This window comes from Dromiciops gliroides, chromosome 5 (assembly GCF_019393635.1).
Source record: "Dromiciops gliroides isolate mDroGli1 chromosome 5, mDroGli1.pri, whole genome shotgun sequence".
NCBI classification, from domain to species: Eukaryota; Metazoa; Chordata; class Mammalia; order Microbiotheria; family Microbiotheriidae; genus Dromiciops; species Dromiciops gliroides.
The window spans coordinates 81,476,664-81,492,558 of NC_057865.1; the positions used below are offsets into that span (position 1 = coordinate 81,476,664).

Sequence of the window (15,895 nt, forward strand, 5' to 3'; positions counted from 1 at the left end):
ATAGAGATTATACTCTAATTAGTCTTTTTCCACTTCTGAGGTTTTTACAAGTGACTTCCTGCTGACAAAAATATCTTCTTATTACATAAAAAGCTCCAGGCTCCTTTTTCCTACCGAACTTTTAAAAATACAATTTGAATGGAAGAGAAACCTATTAAACAAAGTTATACCGCAGTTTCTTCACCCTGGGAAATGTTGTACCCCAATGGTGTCAAACTCAGATAGAAATAGAGCCAATAAGCTATCTGTAAGGATCCCCATGGGTTGCATATTGACTTAGAAAAGTTTTAACATTATCTATGCTATATTGTGTGTTTACTTTGTTAAATATTTCTCCATTACATTATAATCTGGTTTGGGCCTTACTTGGGAATGTTGGGCCACGGGATTGACAACCCTGCTGTGGAGTTATGGTATGAAGTGTATGAGTGGGAAGAACAAAAATAAATATTTACTGCAAGTTGTATCCTCATTTAATTACAGAGGTTTGGGGGATTTTTGAAATTAGTTTTCTGCGTATGTTCTTAGAAGGGCAGTGTGTCTTGGCACCAGACTTGGAGTTGAGAGACCTGGATCCAAATTCCACCTCAGATACTTCCTGTGTTGTTGTAAACAAATTACTTAATCTTTGAACCTCAGTTTCCTCATCTGTAAAATGGGGATATTATTACTCGTGCCATCTCCTTCACTAGGGTATTGGAAAGAAAGCATTTTGAAAATCTTAAAACACTATGTAAACATGTGAACCATTGATGTTTTGAATCTCATATCCATATTTGAAACCACTCTTTTTCAGTGTTTTTTTCTCATTATTTTAGTAATCCTTCTAGATAAATGTGGTTTCCTAGTCATTCCTAGATTCCTTATGATTTTGATCAATTTTTTTAGTATGGGTGGTAGACTTTTGCAAGAGATGTGATCCCACAATCTCGCCACTGAATATCAGAGGTCCTCATTGATACTTCCAAATCTTTAAATCACTACAGTGGTGCATTTACTGCCATATTTCAGATAATTATTTTAAAAAATATTCAGATATTTCAAGTGCATGCTCCTAAAGGCCAAAATCAGGAACAGTGGATCGAAATGGGAAAGATAGTAATTTTAGCTTGTTGTTAAGAACACCACACTATTAATTAAAGCTTTCCAATAGTGGGATGGACTAGTGCTGGACTGGTGGTGGGGTCCTCTCCTTGGAGGACTTCAAACAGAAGTTGTATGACCACTCTTCAAGTATGTTACAGTGGGAATTCCTTTTGTGTGTGGGTTGAACCACAGGGTCCCTTCCAACTCTAAAGTTCTGTGAAACATCTTAATACTGTTTTCACTTGCATCTCAATCCTGCCCTAAAGGTAATAATAGTAATAATAATAATTCACATTTATATTATACATTCTAAAAATTATAAAGCAGACTTATAAATTCTGAATAATTACAAATCCTCAAAAGGAGCCTGTGAGGGAAGTATGTACTCTATGAGATAGTTAATCTGTAATATATTACCTTTAAAATGCCTTTCCAAACAGCTTTTCCTTTGATCAGGAAGCAGAGAAATAATTTATAGATTAAAAAAGCCTCAAACCCTTACTTGGTCCGGTCTTCTTTTAATATGCAGGGCACAATAGCCAACTCCTTGACATGTGTCCAGCTGCATAAACGAGCTGAGAAGATTGCTGTTATGTTGATGGAAAGAGGGCACTTGCAAGATGGAGATCATGTGGCCTTGGTTTACCCCCCAGGTGAGGGACTTGGGCAGAATCTAGGGCTCCGGACAGCTGAGACCTGCACTTCTCTGCCAAGAAACCTGTTATAATGTACACTGATGCTCATCAGCAAACACACCTGTGTAATCACAAACCTCTAGCAATGACTTCAGTTCCTAACCCTAGTCAGGTGAAGCCGACATTAATTTTCTACTCTGGAAATTAAAATGAGCTTATTCAGGTTTGTACAAGGGTCTAGGTGCTACATTTCCAGGCACCACAATTCCACGATGGCTTGGTTACAAAGTTTAAAGGGGGGGGGAAAAAAACCAAAAACACTTTTCAAATATTTTGTTGCCACTTAAATTTATTTTATTTAGGCACCTGTTGTTGCTTATTTAATCAATGGTAATTAACCCTTTTCATTACTAATTAGTGATCACAATATTAAAAAATTCCTCTGAGAAATGATGGGGGGGGGGGTTCCTTGGGCATTTCACGCCCAAAAGAATAGCATGAATGAATGTGATCAGTGAAGCTTAGTGGATATTGATGAGGCACTGAAAAAGGGGTCTGTTAAAGAGCTTAGCTGTTCATTTAACCTTCTAAGTTACTTCAAAGTAGTATTTATGCTGACAGTGGTGACTGATTAAACAATCTGATTTTCAGCTGAGAGTTTCTGTTTTGTTCTTCATGCAGGAATAGACCTAATTGCAGCTTTTTATGGCTGCCTATATGCTGGCTGTGTGCCAATAACAGTCCGACCTCCCCATCCCCAGAACATTGCCACAACGTTACCAACTGTCAAGATGATTGTGGAGGTAAGGCTGTCTGGGAGGAGAGAGGTTGTGTGTGCTTAAGCCCAAGTGAATGCCTGCTCTCTTTTGTAGTTAAACATAAGGCTACCCTGTCTACATGCATTTGAAGGTTTCTGAGTTGTGACAGTAAGTGGTAGGCAGGTTTTCTTTTTAATGTCTTAATGTTAAATGGTAATCAGAGCCCCTTCATGTTTAGCTGGGCTGTTCCTTAGACAGCATATAAAGTCTGACCCCAGCCCCAGATTTACAGCCTTTCTAGTGTACTTTCCCCTAGAACAGCCCATTAAGAAACATGTATTGCTTTTGTGCTATGATAAGACTTCAGTTTAAGTTAAGACAAGCCAGTTCTTTCGATTCATCTCCTTTTTTGTCCAGAGGCATACACAAGAGAGATTAGTTGCCAGGATTAGTATACTTCAAGGCCATATATAAATCCAACTTAATGGGTAATTAAGTGCCAAGGAACATGCTAGAGGTCATATGGTCAAGAGAAGGAAGAGTCAAAGTCAACTCTAAAGTTTTGAAAATTAGGAAATTGGGTTGATGGTGGTACAACTGACAAATAGTAAAGTCAGAAGGAGAAGCATATTTAGGGGCAAAGGAAATAAGGACACTATGAACATGTTGAGAATGAGGTGAGAACATCTGGGTCTGGAGCTCAGTTGACCGACCAGGGCTGGAGAGATTCAGGAACCATCTGCTTGGGTGTCATTTGGATAAGTGGGAGGAGAATCAGCAGAATGTAGTAAATCTAAAGACAGGGGAGGCTCAATCTTGTCAAATGATGCAGAAAGGTTCATTCAATTCAAATTATCAAGTATTTTTTTTTAACACAAAGGCCTGTGCTAGATAGAGATACAAAGACAAAAATAAAACACTTCCAGTCTTCAAAGATCTCAAATAAACAAAAAAGCATTTTTTATCCAACTGGTATGTACAAAGTGTACTGTATGCTGGGAAAGCAACAGAAAAAAAAGTAAGACAGTCTCTGCTTTTGAGGAGTTCACATTCTAATATACACCTTATGTATATATTTACATTGTATATGTGTATGTATGTATGTATGTATGTATGATGAAGGTTTTATCTGAAATGGCAAAGCAATTTGTAATACCTCATTTTTTGTGTCATTTCCACTGTTAAAATATTATCAGGTTCTTTGATGCTAGACCATTTGACAATGCAAAGACTTTGAGGGTAGGCACTGACTTTTCTGGGTCTTTAATAGATGTGGCTACATCTCCCACAGAAGCAGGACCAGTGATCTGGGGGTGGAGTGCCTCTAGAGTTTACCTGGCCAGCAGCTGCAGTTAGTGGTGGTGGTAGGGAAGGTGGACCCCTTCCACAGTGTTCTTACCTCAAGGATGGTTGTGAAGCCAAGGCTAGAAGCAGGACTAGTGGTCTGGCCTTGAAGAGAATCCAAGGCTATTGGATTCAGGGTCCTGAGTAGTCTCCATTAGGGTTTTTGGAGATGGTGGGGTTTTTACTTACCTAGAACATGCAACCTCCTGTTTCTCCTTCAGGGTCTGAGTTTACATTTTTCTAGGGGGATAGATGTATGAAGTTAAATAAATACAAACTAGGAGGAATCAAAGAAGGCCTCATGAAGGCAGATGCACCTGAACTGAGCTTTAAAGGGAACCAGTAATTCCAAAAGGTGGAAGTGAGAAGAGAGAATATTCTGACTGTGGGAGACAAAATATCATGTACAAAGACACCAATTTGGCTGGAATATAGTATGTGTGAGGAATGATGTGAAGTAAATCTGAAGGGACAGGTTAGAACCAGATTGTGAGGGGCTTTAAATGCCAAACTAGGATGATAATTGAAAAAGGCCAATGAAATGATCAATCACTGGTGACCTTTACACGACCTGGCCACAACCTATCTTTCCAATTCCACTGGACATGATTCTCCCTGCTGCACTTTGGGATTTAGCTAAATCAACCCTTCTCTTTGCTTTCATAGTGGCTATCCCTCAATGTTCTGCATCATTAAAACCCCCCATTGAGTCCCTCACCTCTCTTTCGATACATCTCAGGTACCACCATCTACATAAAATCTTTCCTAATCCCCCCAAATGCTAGTTTCTTCCTACATTGTATGCTGATTAATTTGATACTTATTATGCTCTTTATATTATTACATGTACTTAGTCTCTCTCCTCCATTAGGAGATAAGCTCTTTGACAACATAGTAGTGATTGTTTCATACTTTGTACCCAACACCTTGTACAAAGTCCAGTTCATAACAAAGGCTTCATAAATACTTGTTGATTGATTAAACCCTGTTGGCTTTTCTTCCAGAAGATAATGCCAAAAAAAAAGTCTCCTTTATTCAACTCTTACTTTCTATCTGGACAGCACAGCAAAAATATTTATCCACGGCTGACAAAGGGAACAGCATACTCTCAACGTTTCAGAGAAAACCTCTCTAAGAAGTGTTTCTTTGTGTTTCATTGTTTCATTGTGCCTGGTGTGGCTCAAACACAGAAGGCCCAGCTGGGCCCTCTGTGCTACTTGAAAGTGCTATACAGTAACCAATTTATGATCTCATTTCCTAGAGTAACTACTCCAAAGCTTTGCCTCTATTTTCAAGACCCCAAGTACATCTCCACTGCCCACTTTTTTTTGGGGGGGGAAGTGAGGCAATTGGGGTTAAGTGATTTGCCCAGGGTCACACTGCTAGTAAGTGTCACATGTCTGAGGCCACATTTGAACTCAGGTCCTCCTGAATCTAGGGCCAGTGCTCTATCCACTACCCACCTTTTTTTTTTTTTTTTTGCTGGGCAATGAGAGTTAAGTGACTTGCCCAGGGTCACATAGCTAGTGTCAAGTGTCTGAGGCTGGATTTGAACTCAGGTCCTCCTGAATCAAAGGCCAGTGCTTTATCCACTGCACCACCTAGCTGCCCCTCCACTACCCACTTTTATAAAATATAACTTGGCTTCCCATTTCACTGAAACATAAGCTCTGCCAACTCTACCCCTATAAACTTAGTGTTATCATCCACCATCTACTGCTTCCCTCTGCTCAAAGAAGTGGTATCCCTAGGATCTCCTCCTATGTCTGTTCTGTTATGTCTCTTTCAGGAAATTGGTACCAGCAGCCATGTACTCCACTCTGTCATATACCTTAATCTTTCCTCTGACACATTGATGGAAGGAATATCTGACACAGTGAATGTTTGGCAAAATTCGAATTGAAAAGGCCCTTGACAGGCCAAAGCATTGAGCTGTATCTAATAAGATGAAATTTGGTAAGGAAAGATGCAGTAAGGATGCAGAACACTGAGGGATACCCAATATGAAGGCAAAGAGAAGGGTTGATTTAGCTAAATCCCAAAGTGCAGCAGGAAGAATCATGTCCAGTGGAATTTGAAAGACAGGTTGTGGCCAAATCATGTAGGGTTTTCAAAGGTTACCTAACAGCAATCCTAGAGGCAACAGGAATCCACAAGAATTGGTTGACTAGAGGACTCACATGATCAGATCCGCTCTTGAGGAAACATACATAAGCAGCTTTCTCTATTGGGCAAGAACAGCTATCTCAAATTTGGACAGCCTTTTCATAACCAAAAGAAACATTATTGTCTGATGGGTGGAAATGACATTTAGAATAAGAAAAATATAGAGATAATAAAGAAAAAGATAATAGTCCCTATCCTGCCCTGTGGGAGCAGTTCGTTCATATATCCTTTATAGAATGTGAGTTGTCAGGTAGAGTTCTGTTCAATTCAACAAACATTTATCAAGCCCTCATTAAATATCAGGCATTTTGCCAAGCCTGTGCATACAAAGATAAGAAAGAAACAGCTGGGGGCAGCTGGGTGGCAAAGTAGAAAAAGCACTGGCCCTGGATTCAGGAGGACCTGAGTTCAAATTTGGCCTCAGATACTTGACACTTACTAGCTGTGTGACCCTGGGCAAATCACTTAACCCCCATTGCCCAGCGAAAGAAAAGAAAGAAAGAAAGAAAGAAAGAAAGAAAGAAAGAAAGAAAGAAAGAAAGAAAGAAAGAAAGAAAGAAAGAAAGAAAGAAAGAAAGAAAGAAAGAAAGAAAGAAAGAAAGAAAGAAAGAAAGAAAGAAAGAAAGAAAGAAAGAAAGAAAGAAGGAAAGAAGGAAAGAGGGAAAGGGAAAGAAAGAGGGAAAGAAAGAGGGAAAGAAAGAGGGAAAGAAAGAGAGAAAGAGAGAGAGAGAAAGAGAGAGAAAGAGAGAGAAAGAGAGAAAGAGAGAGAGAGAGAGAGAAAGAGAGAAAGAAAGAAAGAGAGAGAGAAAGAAAGAAAGAAAGAGAGAAAGAAAGAAAGAAAGAGAGAAGAAAGAAAGAAAGAGAGAAGAAGAAGAAAGAGAGAAAGAAAGAAAGAAAGAAAGAAAGAAAGAAAGAAAGAAAGAAAGAAAGAAAGAAAGAAAGAAAGAAAGAAAGAAAGAAAGAAAGAAAGAAAGAAAGAAAGAAAGAAAGAAAGAAAGAAAGAAAGAAAAAGCTTCTGCTCTTAAAAATGTTATGGAGAGGATATAATGTGAAAATACATACAAAGTTATACAAAATGATTTTAACAATGAGAAAGGGCTATTAATACCTGGAGCCATTAAGAACTGCATCTTGGGGGCAGCTAGGTGGCACAGTGGATAAAGCATCCAGCCCTGGATTCAGGAGGACCTGAGTTCAAATCTGGCCTCAGACATTTGACACTTACTAGCTGTGTGACCCTGGGCAAGTCACTTAACCCTCATTGCCCTGCAAAAACAAAAAACAAAAAACCCAAAAAACAAACAAATCAAGAACTGCATCTTGGAGGAGTTGTACTTAAGGTATGCTCTGAAGTAAATGACGGATTAAAAATAAGAGGCAGAGATGATGTCCCAGAAGCAGCTGATGCAGTGGATAGAGTAACAGACCTGAATGAAGTCAAGCAAGACTCATCTTCCTGAGTTAAAAATCTGGCCTCAGACATTTGCTTGCTGTATGACCCTAGGCAAGTCACTTAATCCTGTTTGCCTCAGTTTCTTCATCTGTAAAATGAGCTAGAGAAGGAAATAGCAAAACACTCCAGTATCTTTGCCAAGAAAAGCTTAAATGGTGTCACAAAGAGTTGGCCATGACTGAAAAAATGACTAAACAATATCATGATGTTCCAAGGAGAGGGTGCCACATTCTACATTAGCTCTGATCTTGATAACGTGAGAGGTTCCCATGATCACTTTCCCATCCATGCTGTACCCTAACTTGTTTATATTGGATCTTCGCTGGGAAGAAACTGTTCCCCCTAGCTTTTATTCATTCATAAAACACTCTGGTTTGTTCTTATTAGGCAATAAGACTTATCACTGAGAATAGAAAAGGCTCTGCATTTGAGGTCATAAATCACAGGTTTTTTGCTATTTCTATGGCCTTGCACACGTTACTTAATGTGTTTCTTCATTTTTAAAAGGAAAAGGTTGAACTAGGTTATTTCCAAAATGCCTTTTATCTCTAAAATCTATTGTTACAAGGAATGCGTGCGCACACACACACAGTACGCACACATCATGACTATGTATTATCCCAGTAATATTTACCACTCTTTCCCTGTCTCTTGCACATGCTTATATCATACACTTGTTTCTCCCATTAGGAGGTGAACCCCTTGGAGGCAGAGACTGTTTTTGTCTTTCTATTTTGGCGTCTATAGCAAGCACCTGATAAACGCTTGTTGGTTGATTGATACACATAAAGTCATGTGACCTTTAGAGACTATTTAGTCCAACCCCCTCATTTTATGGGTGAAGAAACTGAGGCCCAGAGAGTTAAATGACTTGCAGACATCCAGACCCTCTTGTATCCACGTCCAGTAACCTTTCCACCCAACAATACTAATATTTAGGTGACACGGTGCCTTACATACAACAAATATACAGTAAATATTTGTTACTAGAGCACTGGATCTAGATTCAGGAATGGATTCAAATCTGTTCTCAGTCATTACTACCTGTGTGACCCTAGGCAAGTCTCTTAACCTCTGTCTTGGTTTCCTCATCTGTAAAATGGGGGTGTTAATAGCATCTATTTCATAGGGTTGTTGTTAGGATTACACATTTACAGATGCATAGCAATCTGCAGACCTTGAAGTAAGATATAAATGCTAGCTATTAATTTTATCTTTACTTATGCATTCTGAGATTGATCCAGATTTGTCTTTTTCTGCTTTGGTATACATAGTACTAATTGCCTTGTCATTTTCCTGTTCCTTAGGTGAGCCGCTCTGCCTGTTTAATGACAACACAACTAATATGCAAATTGTTAAGATCCAGAGAGGCAGCAGCAGCAGTAGATGTCAGAACGTGGCCCCCCATACTGGATACTGGTAAGGATTCAAAGTAGTCAGATCTATCAGTCAGCATTTACAGTGAACTGCTTAGATCCCTTTTGAAGCTGAAATATCTGAATCTCTTTTCTTTGAATGTTTCAAAGTTTAAGCAAGACATGCTAAAGGTTCTGTTTTTGTCTCCAGATGATTTGCCAAAGAAGCGGCCTGCCCAAATCTACAAACCTTCTAACCCAGATACACTGGCTTACCTTGACTTCAGTGTATCCACAACTGGAATGCTAGCTGGAGTAAAGGTGAGAGTTTTACATTCAGCGTAACCTGTATGCCTTTCCAGGCCCATAAAGTTCCTGTGTTTGTTTTGGGACATGTTTCATATACGTTCATATACTCATGCAGGTCTCTTGAGAGTTTAAAAGGGGTAGTAAGTAAAGCAGAGGACAAATCTATGATATAGGAAGATAGAACACTGGACCTGAAATCAGGAATACCCCAGTTCAAATTCAGCTTTGAACACTCATTAGCTGTGGGACCCTGAATAAGTCACAACCTCTTTTTACCTCAGTTTTCTCAATTGTAATATCAAGGTAATAATGGTACCTACCTCCCATCATTGTTGTGAGGATCAAATGAGTAATATTTGTAAAGCTCTCTGCAAACATTTAAATGCTGGCTATTACTGTTGTTATTGGTAATTCTGTGAGTTGTTTCCATATCTCCCTTAGCATCTAGCCAAGTATTTTGCACATAGTAAGTAAGTACTTCACTGGAAAGCAATGTGGTGCTGTGAAGAGAGCTTTTCCAACCCTTACTTCTTTCCTAAATTCTAGGCTCACATTTCCAACTGTTAGTTTGTTAGTTAGAATATACCAATACAACTTTGAACTCAACATGTGCCAAATGGAATTAATAGTCACATTAATGTGACAGGCAGAATCAGAACCTTAAAATTATCTCAACCAGCAAGAACAATGACTGGGTAAGAACCAAAAAAAAAGTCAATTTCAATAAGAATGGATTAAGATAGAGAAAGCATGATTAATTAGCAATTTATCTGAAAAAAGTCTGGTCTCAGTTCAGAATTTATTCCCCCAAAACACTTGTCCTTCTTAGTTTTTGTTATTCATTCATTTCAGTCATGTCCAACTCTTTGTGATGCCATTTGAGGTTTTCTTGGCAAAGACACTGGAATGGTTTTCCATTTCCTTCTCCAGCTCATTTTATATATGAGGAAAGTGAGGCAAACAGGGTTAAGTGACCCATCCAGGATCACACATCGAGTAAATTTCTAAGACCAAATTTGAACTCAGGATTTCCTGACTCCAGGCCTCGTACTCTATCCCCTGTGCTACCTAACTGCCCATCTCTTTGATGGTACTAGTTCCCAAGGCTCACAATTCTGGAATCCTCATTGGTTCTTTTTTCTTCCTCACCAAGTGACATTATTTCTGAAATAGCCCTTTTCCTTTTCCTTTCCTTTCCCATCCCACTACCCTCACCCTAATTCATTCCTAATCACCTCCTAGTTGGACTATTATCATAGTGTCATAATTCTAGGCTCTTCTCATGCCATTCTATCATTCACACTATTGTTAGCCTGGCATTCAAGCATTACTACACCTTGGCTTTCACAGTACTTTCACAAATTGCACTAAGTTATAGTCAAATTGGACTATAAGCTGTTCTCCAATCCTGTCATGTCTTTCCCACATCTATCATAAAACATTTTTACTTTCAGTCTTCCATGTTTGGAACATATCTACTTTACATGTTGGCCTGTTTAAATCCTTTTCTTCCTCCTAGACCTTCAACTAAAAGTGATCCCTCCCTTCCCAAATCTCTCATATCTCTACATTTGACCTTTCCTACATGCTTATCACATGCTATCAATTCTATTAGTTAAGCTTTAATAGTTTAAAACTATACTAGAACTTTTGGAACATCCTGTTTATATCTTATACTATTAGATTACAAGCTCCTTGAGGACAGAGGTGGTAACATTTTTTAACTTTACATTCCCAGCACATGCCATAGTGCCTTTAACCATAGAGACATTTAACAATGCTTAATGAATAAAATTCTGCTTTCCATTTAACATCAGGCACCTGCTTGAAATTCAGTAAAAGTTCCAGTCCTAATATTGCCCCTTTCTCTTTTGTTTTTCCTTCCATCTGGCTTGGCTGGGTAGATGGTCTCTTCTAAGAAAATTAATTGTTTTGGTTGTAAATTACAGTGTTTGTCTGCTATGCATAGAGCATATCATATGTCTGGTGGCAAGAATGTAATTATGGATTTGGCTGAGGATGGGTGTCCAGGTGCAACATTAATGGTGATGTTGGAAGCAGGGATCATAAGATCCTTGATCCAGAGCTTAGAAGCAGATGTCAAAGGCCATCTACTCTAACCCCCTTATTTTACTTTCATTTTCATTTTTTTTTAAATTGAGGGAGTAGAGAAAAACATGGTTCTATTGTTCTACAAGAGTGGGCAGGTCATAGATGAAGAGGAAGTCAGTTGATTGCTTATCAGAAAATAGCAGATCTATACTTCCCAGGAAATTATGATTTTTAATAATAAGACTAGAATGTTACCTTTACTCCAGTTCTTGCTGTATAAAGTTTGTCAAATGTGTATTCAGCTCTTTGGTCTTCACTACTTTGTGTAGTATAGCAATACCAAATATATAGGACTTAACAAATGACTAAGAGCTTTCAATCCCATTATCTCACTACAGCCCTATAAAATACAGAAAGCACATATTAATACTACCATCTTACAGAAGAAGAAACTGATGCTGAGGGTGAATTGATTGGCTAAGGATGACAAGTGGTAGCAAAACACATTTCCATACATTCCTCTCCCATTTAACCTTGATAAATAGAAGTTTCATGGGTGAAAAAAATCACTATTCTCCCCCCTTTTATTGGTGGTTTTATAAATATTAATATATATAAACAAATAATTAAGAAAAATCCAAATTTAGGGCTTTTTCCACTTTGTCACAATGCTCCCTAAAGGATGATGGAGTAATAGTGAAGGCTGCCTCTTATGTACAAATGATACTTCCCTGGGTAACAGGACATGTCTGTGTGTAGATCACAGGATGACAGGATGCTGGTTGCAAAGTACTGATTCACTAACCCATCAACCTGGGATGTATTTCCAGATGTTTTCAGTGGATCTAATAGTAGTAGCTCACTCCCACTACTCCAGCACAGCCCCAAACTGGCCCTTAATGTCGCTGTTCCAGGTACTGAAAGGCTTATTATTAATAGGCAATGATTTTAGTTGACTGCTCTTTTTGTCTTACAGATGTCCCATGCAGCCACTAGTGCCTTTTGCCGTTCTATTAAGCTGCAGTGTGAACTTTACCCCTCTAGAGAAGTGGCTATCTGTTTGGACCCTTACTGTGGGCTTGGGTTTGTCCTCTGGTGCCTCTGCAGGTAAGATTCCTCTAATTCTTAAGGAAAAACACATGTACCACTTCTCTTCTGGCACCAACGACAGGCATTCCAGTTAGAACAATTATACAATTTGAAAGAGCAAGCAGCCTAGAGTAATTGGAATATTTCAGAGATTTTGCTGTAGCCCAGGGTTGTATTAGTGCTATCAATAATACATTATTTCATGGGAAGTAGCTTAAAACATTCAGGTTTTCAGACAGTGGTCGAAGTACTGTTAGCTATAGGTAGGGGCCTTCTTGATGAGAAAATCAGAACACCAGTTCTGATTTTATAGGGCATTTCTGTCTTCAGTGGGCTAAGCACTAAATGAATCTCAAACCCACAGAACAGATGTGGAGTAATTTCTCTCCCTGCAAACTTGTAAGTCTGATGTTTTGTGAAATCAGCAGATGAGGCAATGCCAAACTGCCAGGACTATTTTTGTGTTTTTCTTGGTTTCAGTAATTATGGAAAATAAATACCCTTTAAATGGATTTTATATTTGGGGGGGGGGTATGGTATCTTTCAATTTTGCCCATTCCCCCCACCCTTTTGTTTTGGAGTCCCACTCCTTTATTTTACAGATGGTAAAACTAAGCCTCAGAAGGAGAGATTACGTGATTTGTCTATAAACTCAGACTAGTAGTGGTTAGCAGAACCAGGATTCAAATTGAGTTCTTTTGGTTCCAATCTCATGCTTTTTTGACAATATTGGAGTGCCTCCAATAACAAAGGAACAAATTTTGCTCAAAAACTGAGACCCTGGGGAAGGTATAAAGGTATAAGTTACAGGTGCCTTTGTTTTCTACTATTCTCTGTAAACAATGGAACTTTAACAAAGCTACAAAACAGTGGAGACTAAGGACTTGGGCAACCCTGCTGTTCAATACACAGGCACTAGAACATCTAGACCTGAAATTTCTTGTTGTTTTTTTTTTTTTTTGCAAGGCAATGAGGGTTAAGTGACTTGCCCAGGGTCACACAGCTAGTAAGTGTCAAGTATCTGAGGCTAAATTTGAACTCAGGTCCTCCTGAATCCAGGGCCAGTGCTTAATTCACTCTGCCACTTAGCTGCCCACAGACGTGAAATTTCTAAAACGACAGATTGTTCAGGAGCATACCAGTATTTTTTGTCAGTGTTTTCTTGCTCTTCTTAGGCAAGATATGTATTATGTCAAAGACCCAACAGTGACTAATGAACACAGCAAGGAAAGAATAACTAGCAAATTTATGACTCAAATTTTCTGTTTACATTCTGTTACAAGGATTAATTTTGGGTTTCCTAGAATAAATATTTCTACCTTGGTCACTAGCCATTTAGTAAACACACACATGTATATACATATATGTAGATTACTTAAGTGTTTTTGAATATCATTCATTAATATTTTTAAGCACTTGTTATATGCAGAACACTGTATCAAAAGAGAGTTTAGATAAGACACAGTTCTGGCTTTCATCCATCTAGAAAACTAGATTTTAAACAATCTCCAATTCCTTATTATCATGCTGAAAATGTCTTAGGTCTTGCAATTCGCATGAGGGAAACAAGAAAAAGCTTTTATTTAAAGAGTAAATCAGGGGGGCAGGTAGGTGGCGCAGTGGATAAAACACTGACCCTGGATTCAGAAGGACCTGAGTTTAAATCTGACCCCAAGACACTTGACACTTACTAGCTGTGTGACCCTGGGCAAGTCACTTAACCCTCATTGCCCTGGGTGGGGAAAAAAGAGTAATCAGCCACCACATAGATGAGGTCATTCTCAAAGGTGCTTGCAGAACATCTTGTGATGGTCTAACTTAGTTTTTCCTAATGTTAGTTGCTCATGTTGAACCACAGTATCTTACATAAAGTGGTCACTTAATAAAAGCTTGTGGAATTGAACTGAATCTAACAGCAATGAAAAAAGAACCAAGGAAATGGAGCTAAAAGGGAAAATTCTTGGAGTCCTGTGTAAGTATGGGGGAGAGGGTAAAATAGAGAAATATGATCAGCTTTATCTTTCAGCTAAGAAATTCAACTGAGGAGTAATTAAGCATTTTTGACACCCAGCCCTGAAAACATAACAATCTTTGATGTGGGAGGGTGACTGTTTAAAATAGAACTGCTCCAAAGATCATGGCAAGGCAATCCAATTAAGTCCATGGTTAAGCCTTTTTCACAAATGGATACTGAATAAAATTTTGTATTAGTAAAAATATTATGTTCCAATTCTTGTAAGTAGTTCAAAAATGATAAGAGCTATAATGTCTCCCAGTGGATAATTATGATTTATGAGATACATAAAGCATATGCTTGTTAGACCTTGTCCCTATTACCTTGGTATATGATCCCATTTTCAGCCCAGAGATTGTTCTCTTATTATCCTTTCAACAGAAGTAAATTTTCTGTTCTTCCAATTTGTTCCTGCTTAATAATGCTGCCTTAGGGCTTGAATCTGAGTTAACACACAGGTTTACAGTGCTCTAAAGAGGTCTCATTCAAAGCCACAATAAGGTAGAGGTATCTAGGCTGGTCCTGGAGTTATTTCAGCACTTTACTTGAGTTCTATACATGGTTCACAAAGTAAGATTAAGAAAATTGTGACTTCCTTCAATGAAACTCCATTGCAGCATACACACAGCTTACTGAAATCAGAAGTCACCCCTTTTTGGTCTTTGTCATTTTGCTAAGTGTCAGATTACCAACATCGCAGAAAGGGGACATGCATTTGCACACATCCGGATCTATGGGGATTCATCATGTATTTGCCTTCTAACAGCATTATTAAAAGATCCTTGCCCAGGACAAAGGTATGAATTCAGTAATTCACCTTATGCTTGTGATCCTGGTAGAATGCAGTTTATTATTATCCTTCCACATCTCCCTTCTGTGAAAAAGGTAGTGACAGTGATGGAGAGCAAGTCAGGTATAGGAACTGGCAGGTGGCCACAAAGGGGAAAAATAAATGGGTGTGGCAGTCATTGTAATGACCATTTGTGTATGTGCATTTGGGGTGTGGGTGGTGGAGGCACAGAGGAGATTGGGAGGAAGTAGAAAAGACCAGGTACAGTGTGTGTGACCCCAAGAGCAAGGTAGCACCATGGTGGTATTAACACTTTTGTGTAAGATGCAAAGTAGGGCCGGGTTTTGATTTCTAAGTGACTCAGACTCCAAAAATCACTTTGGCAATTCTACCACCTGTGAAAAGATAGTTACTTCTGAACTTTAAAAATCTTTACAAAGCCAGGGTCGCAGACAAGTTGGCAAATGTGCTAGCTCTCCAAAGTAAGAGGAAGGGCTGATTTTAAAGACTGTCCCAGCCTGTCTTTGAGTACTCTGTATAGCAGAGCTATATACATTGTGGAAGGTCTTCAATTCCAGGCTAAGGAATTTATATTTTATGCTATAGGTGATGGGAAACCAGTGGAAATCTGGGAAGTGACATGGTCATTTCTGTGCCTATGGAAGATTATTTTGGCAACTGAATTGGAGAAGGGAAATATTGGAAGCAATAAGGCCAATTTGTAGGCTGTTATAGAAATACAAGCTATAAGTGATTAGTGTCTGAGCCAGGTTGTTAATGTCTGAGTGAAACGAAGAACACAGATGCTATGCTGTGAGGCATCACAATCAATTATATATGTGGA

At 38.7% G+C, this 15,895-nt stretch overlaps 1 protein-coding gene across 1 annotated transcript in view; it reads left to right on the top strand.

Moving 5' to 3' along the window:
- The window catches only part of DIP2C (disco interacting protein 2 homolog C), a 604,567-nt gene that overhangs the window by 515,616 nt on the left and 73,056 nt on the right, over window positions 1-15,895 (top strand). Inside the window, 5 exon segments of the mRNA XM_043967134.1 lie at window positions 1,616-1,739; window positions 2,403-2,524; window positions 8,750-8,861; window positions 9,009-9,118; window positions 12,135-12,265. Coding sequence (XP_043823069.1) covers window positions 1,616-1,739; window positions 2,403-2,524; window positions 8,750-8,861; window positions 9,009-9,118; window positions 12,135-12,265 — 599 coding nt within the window.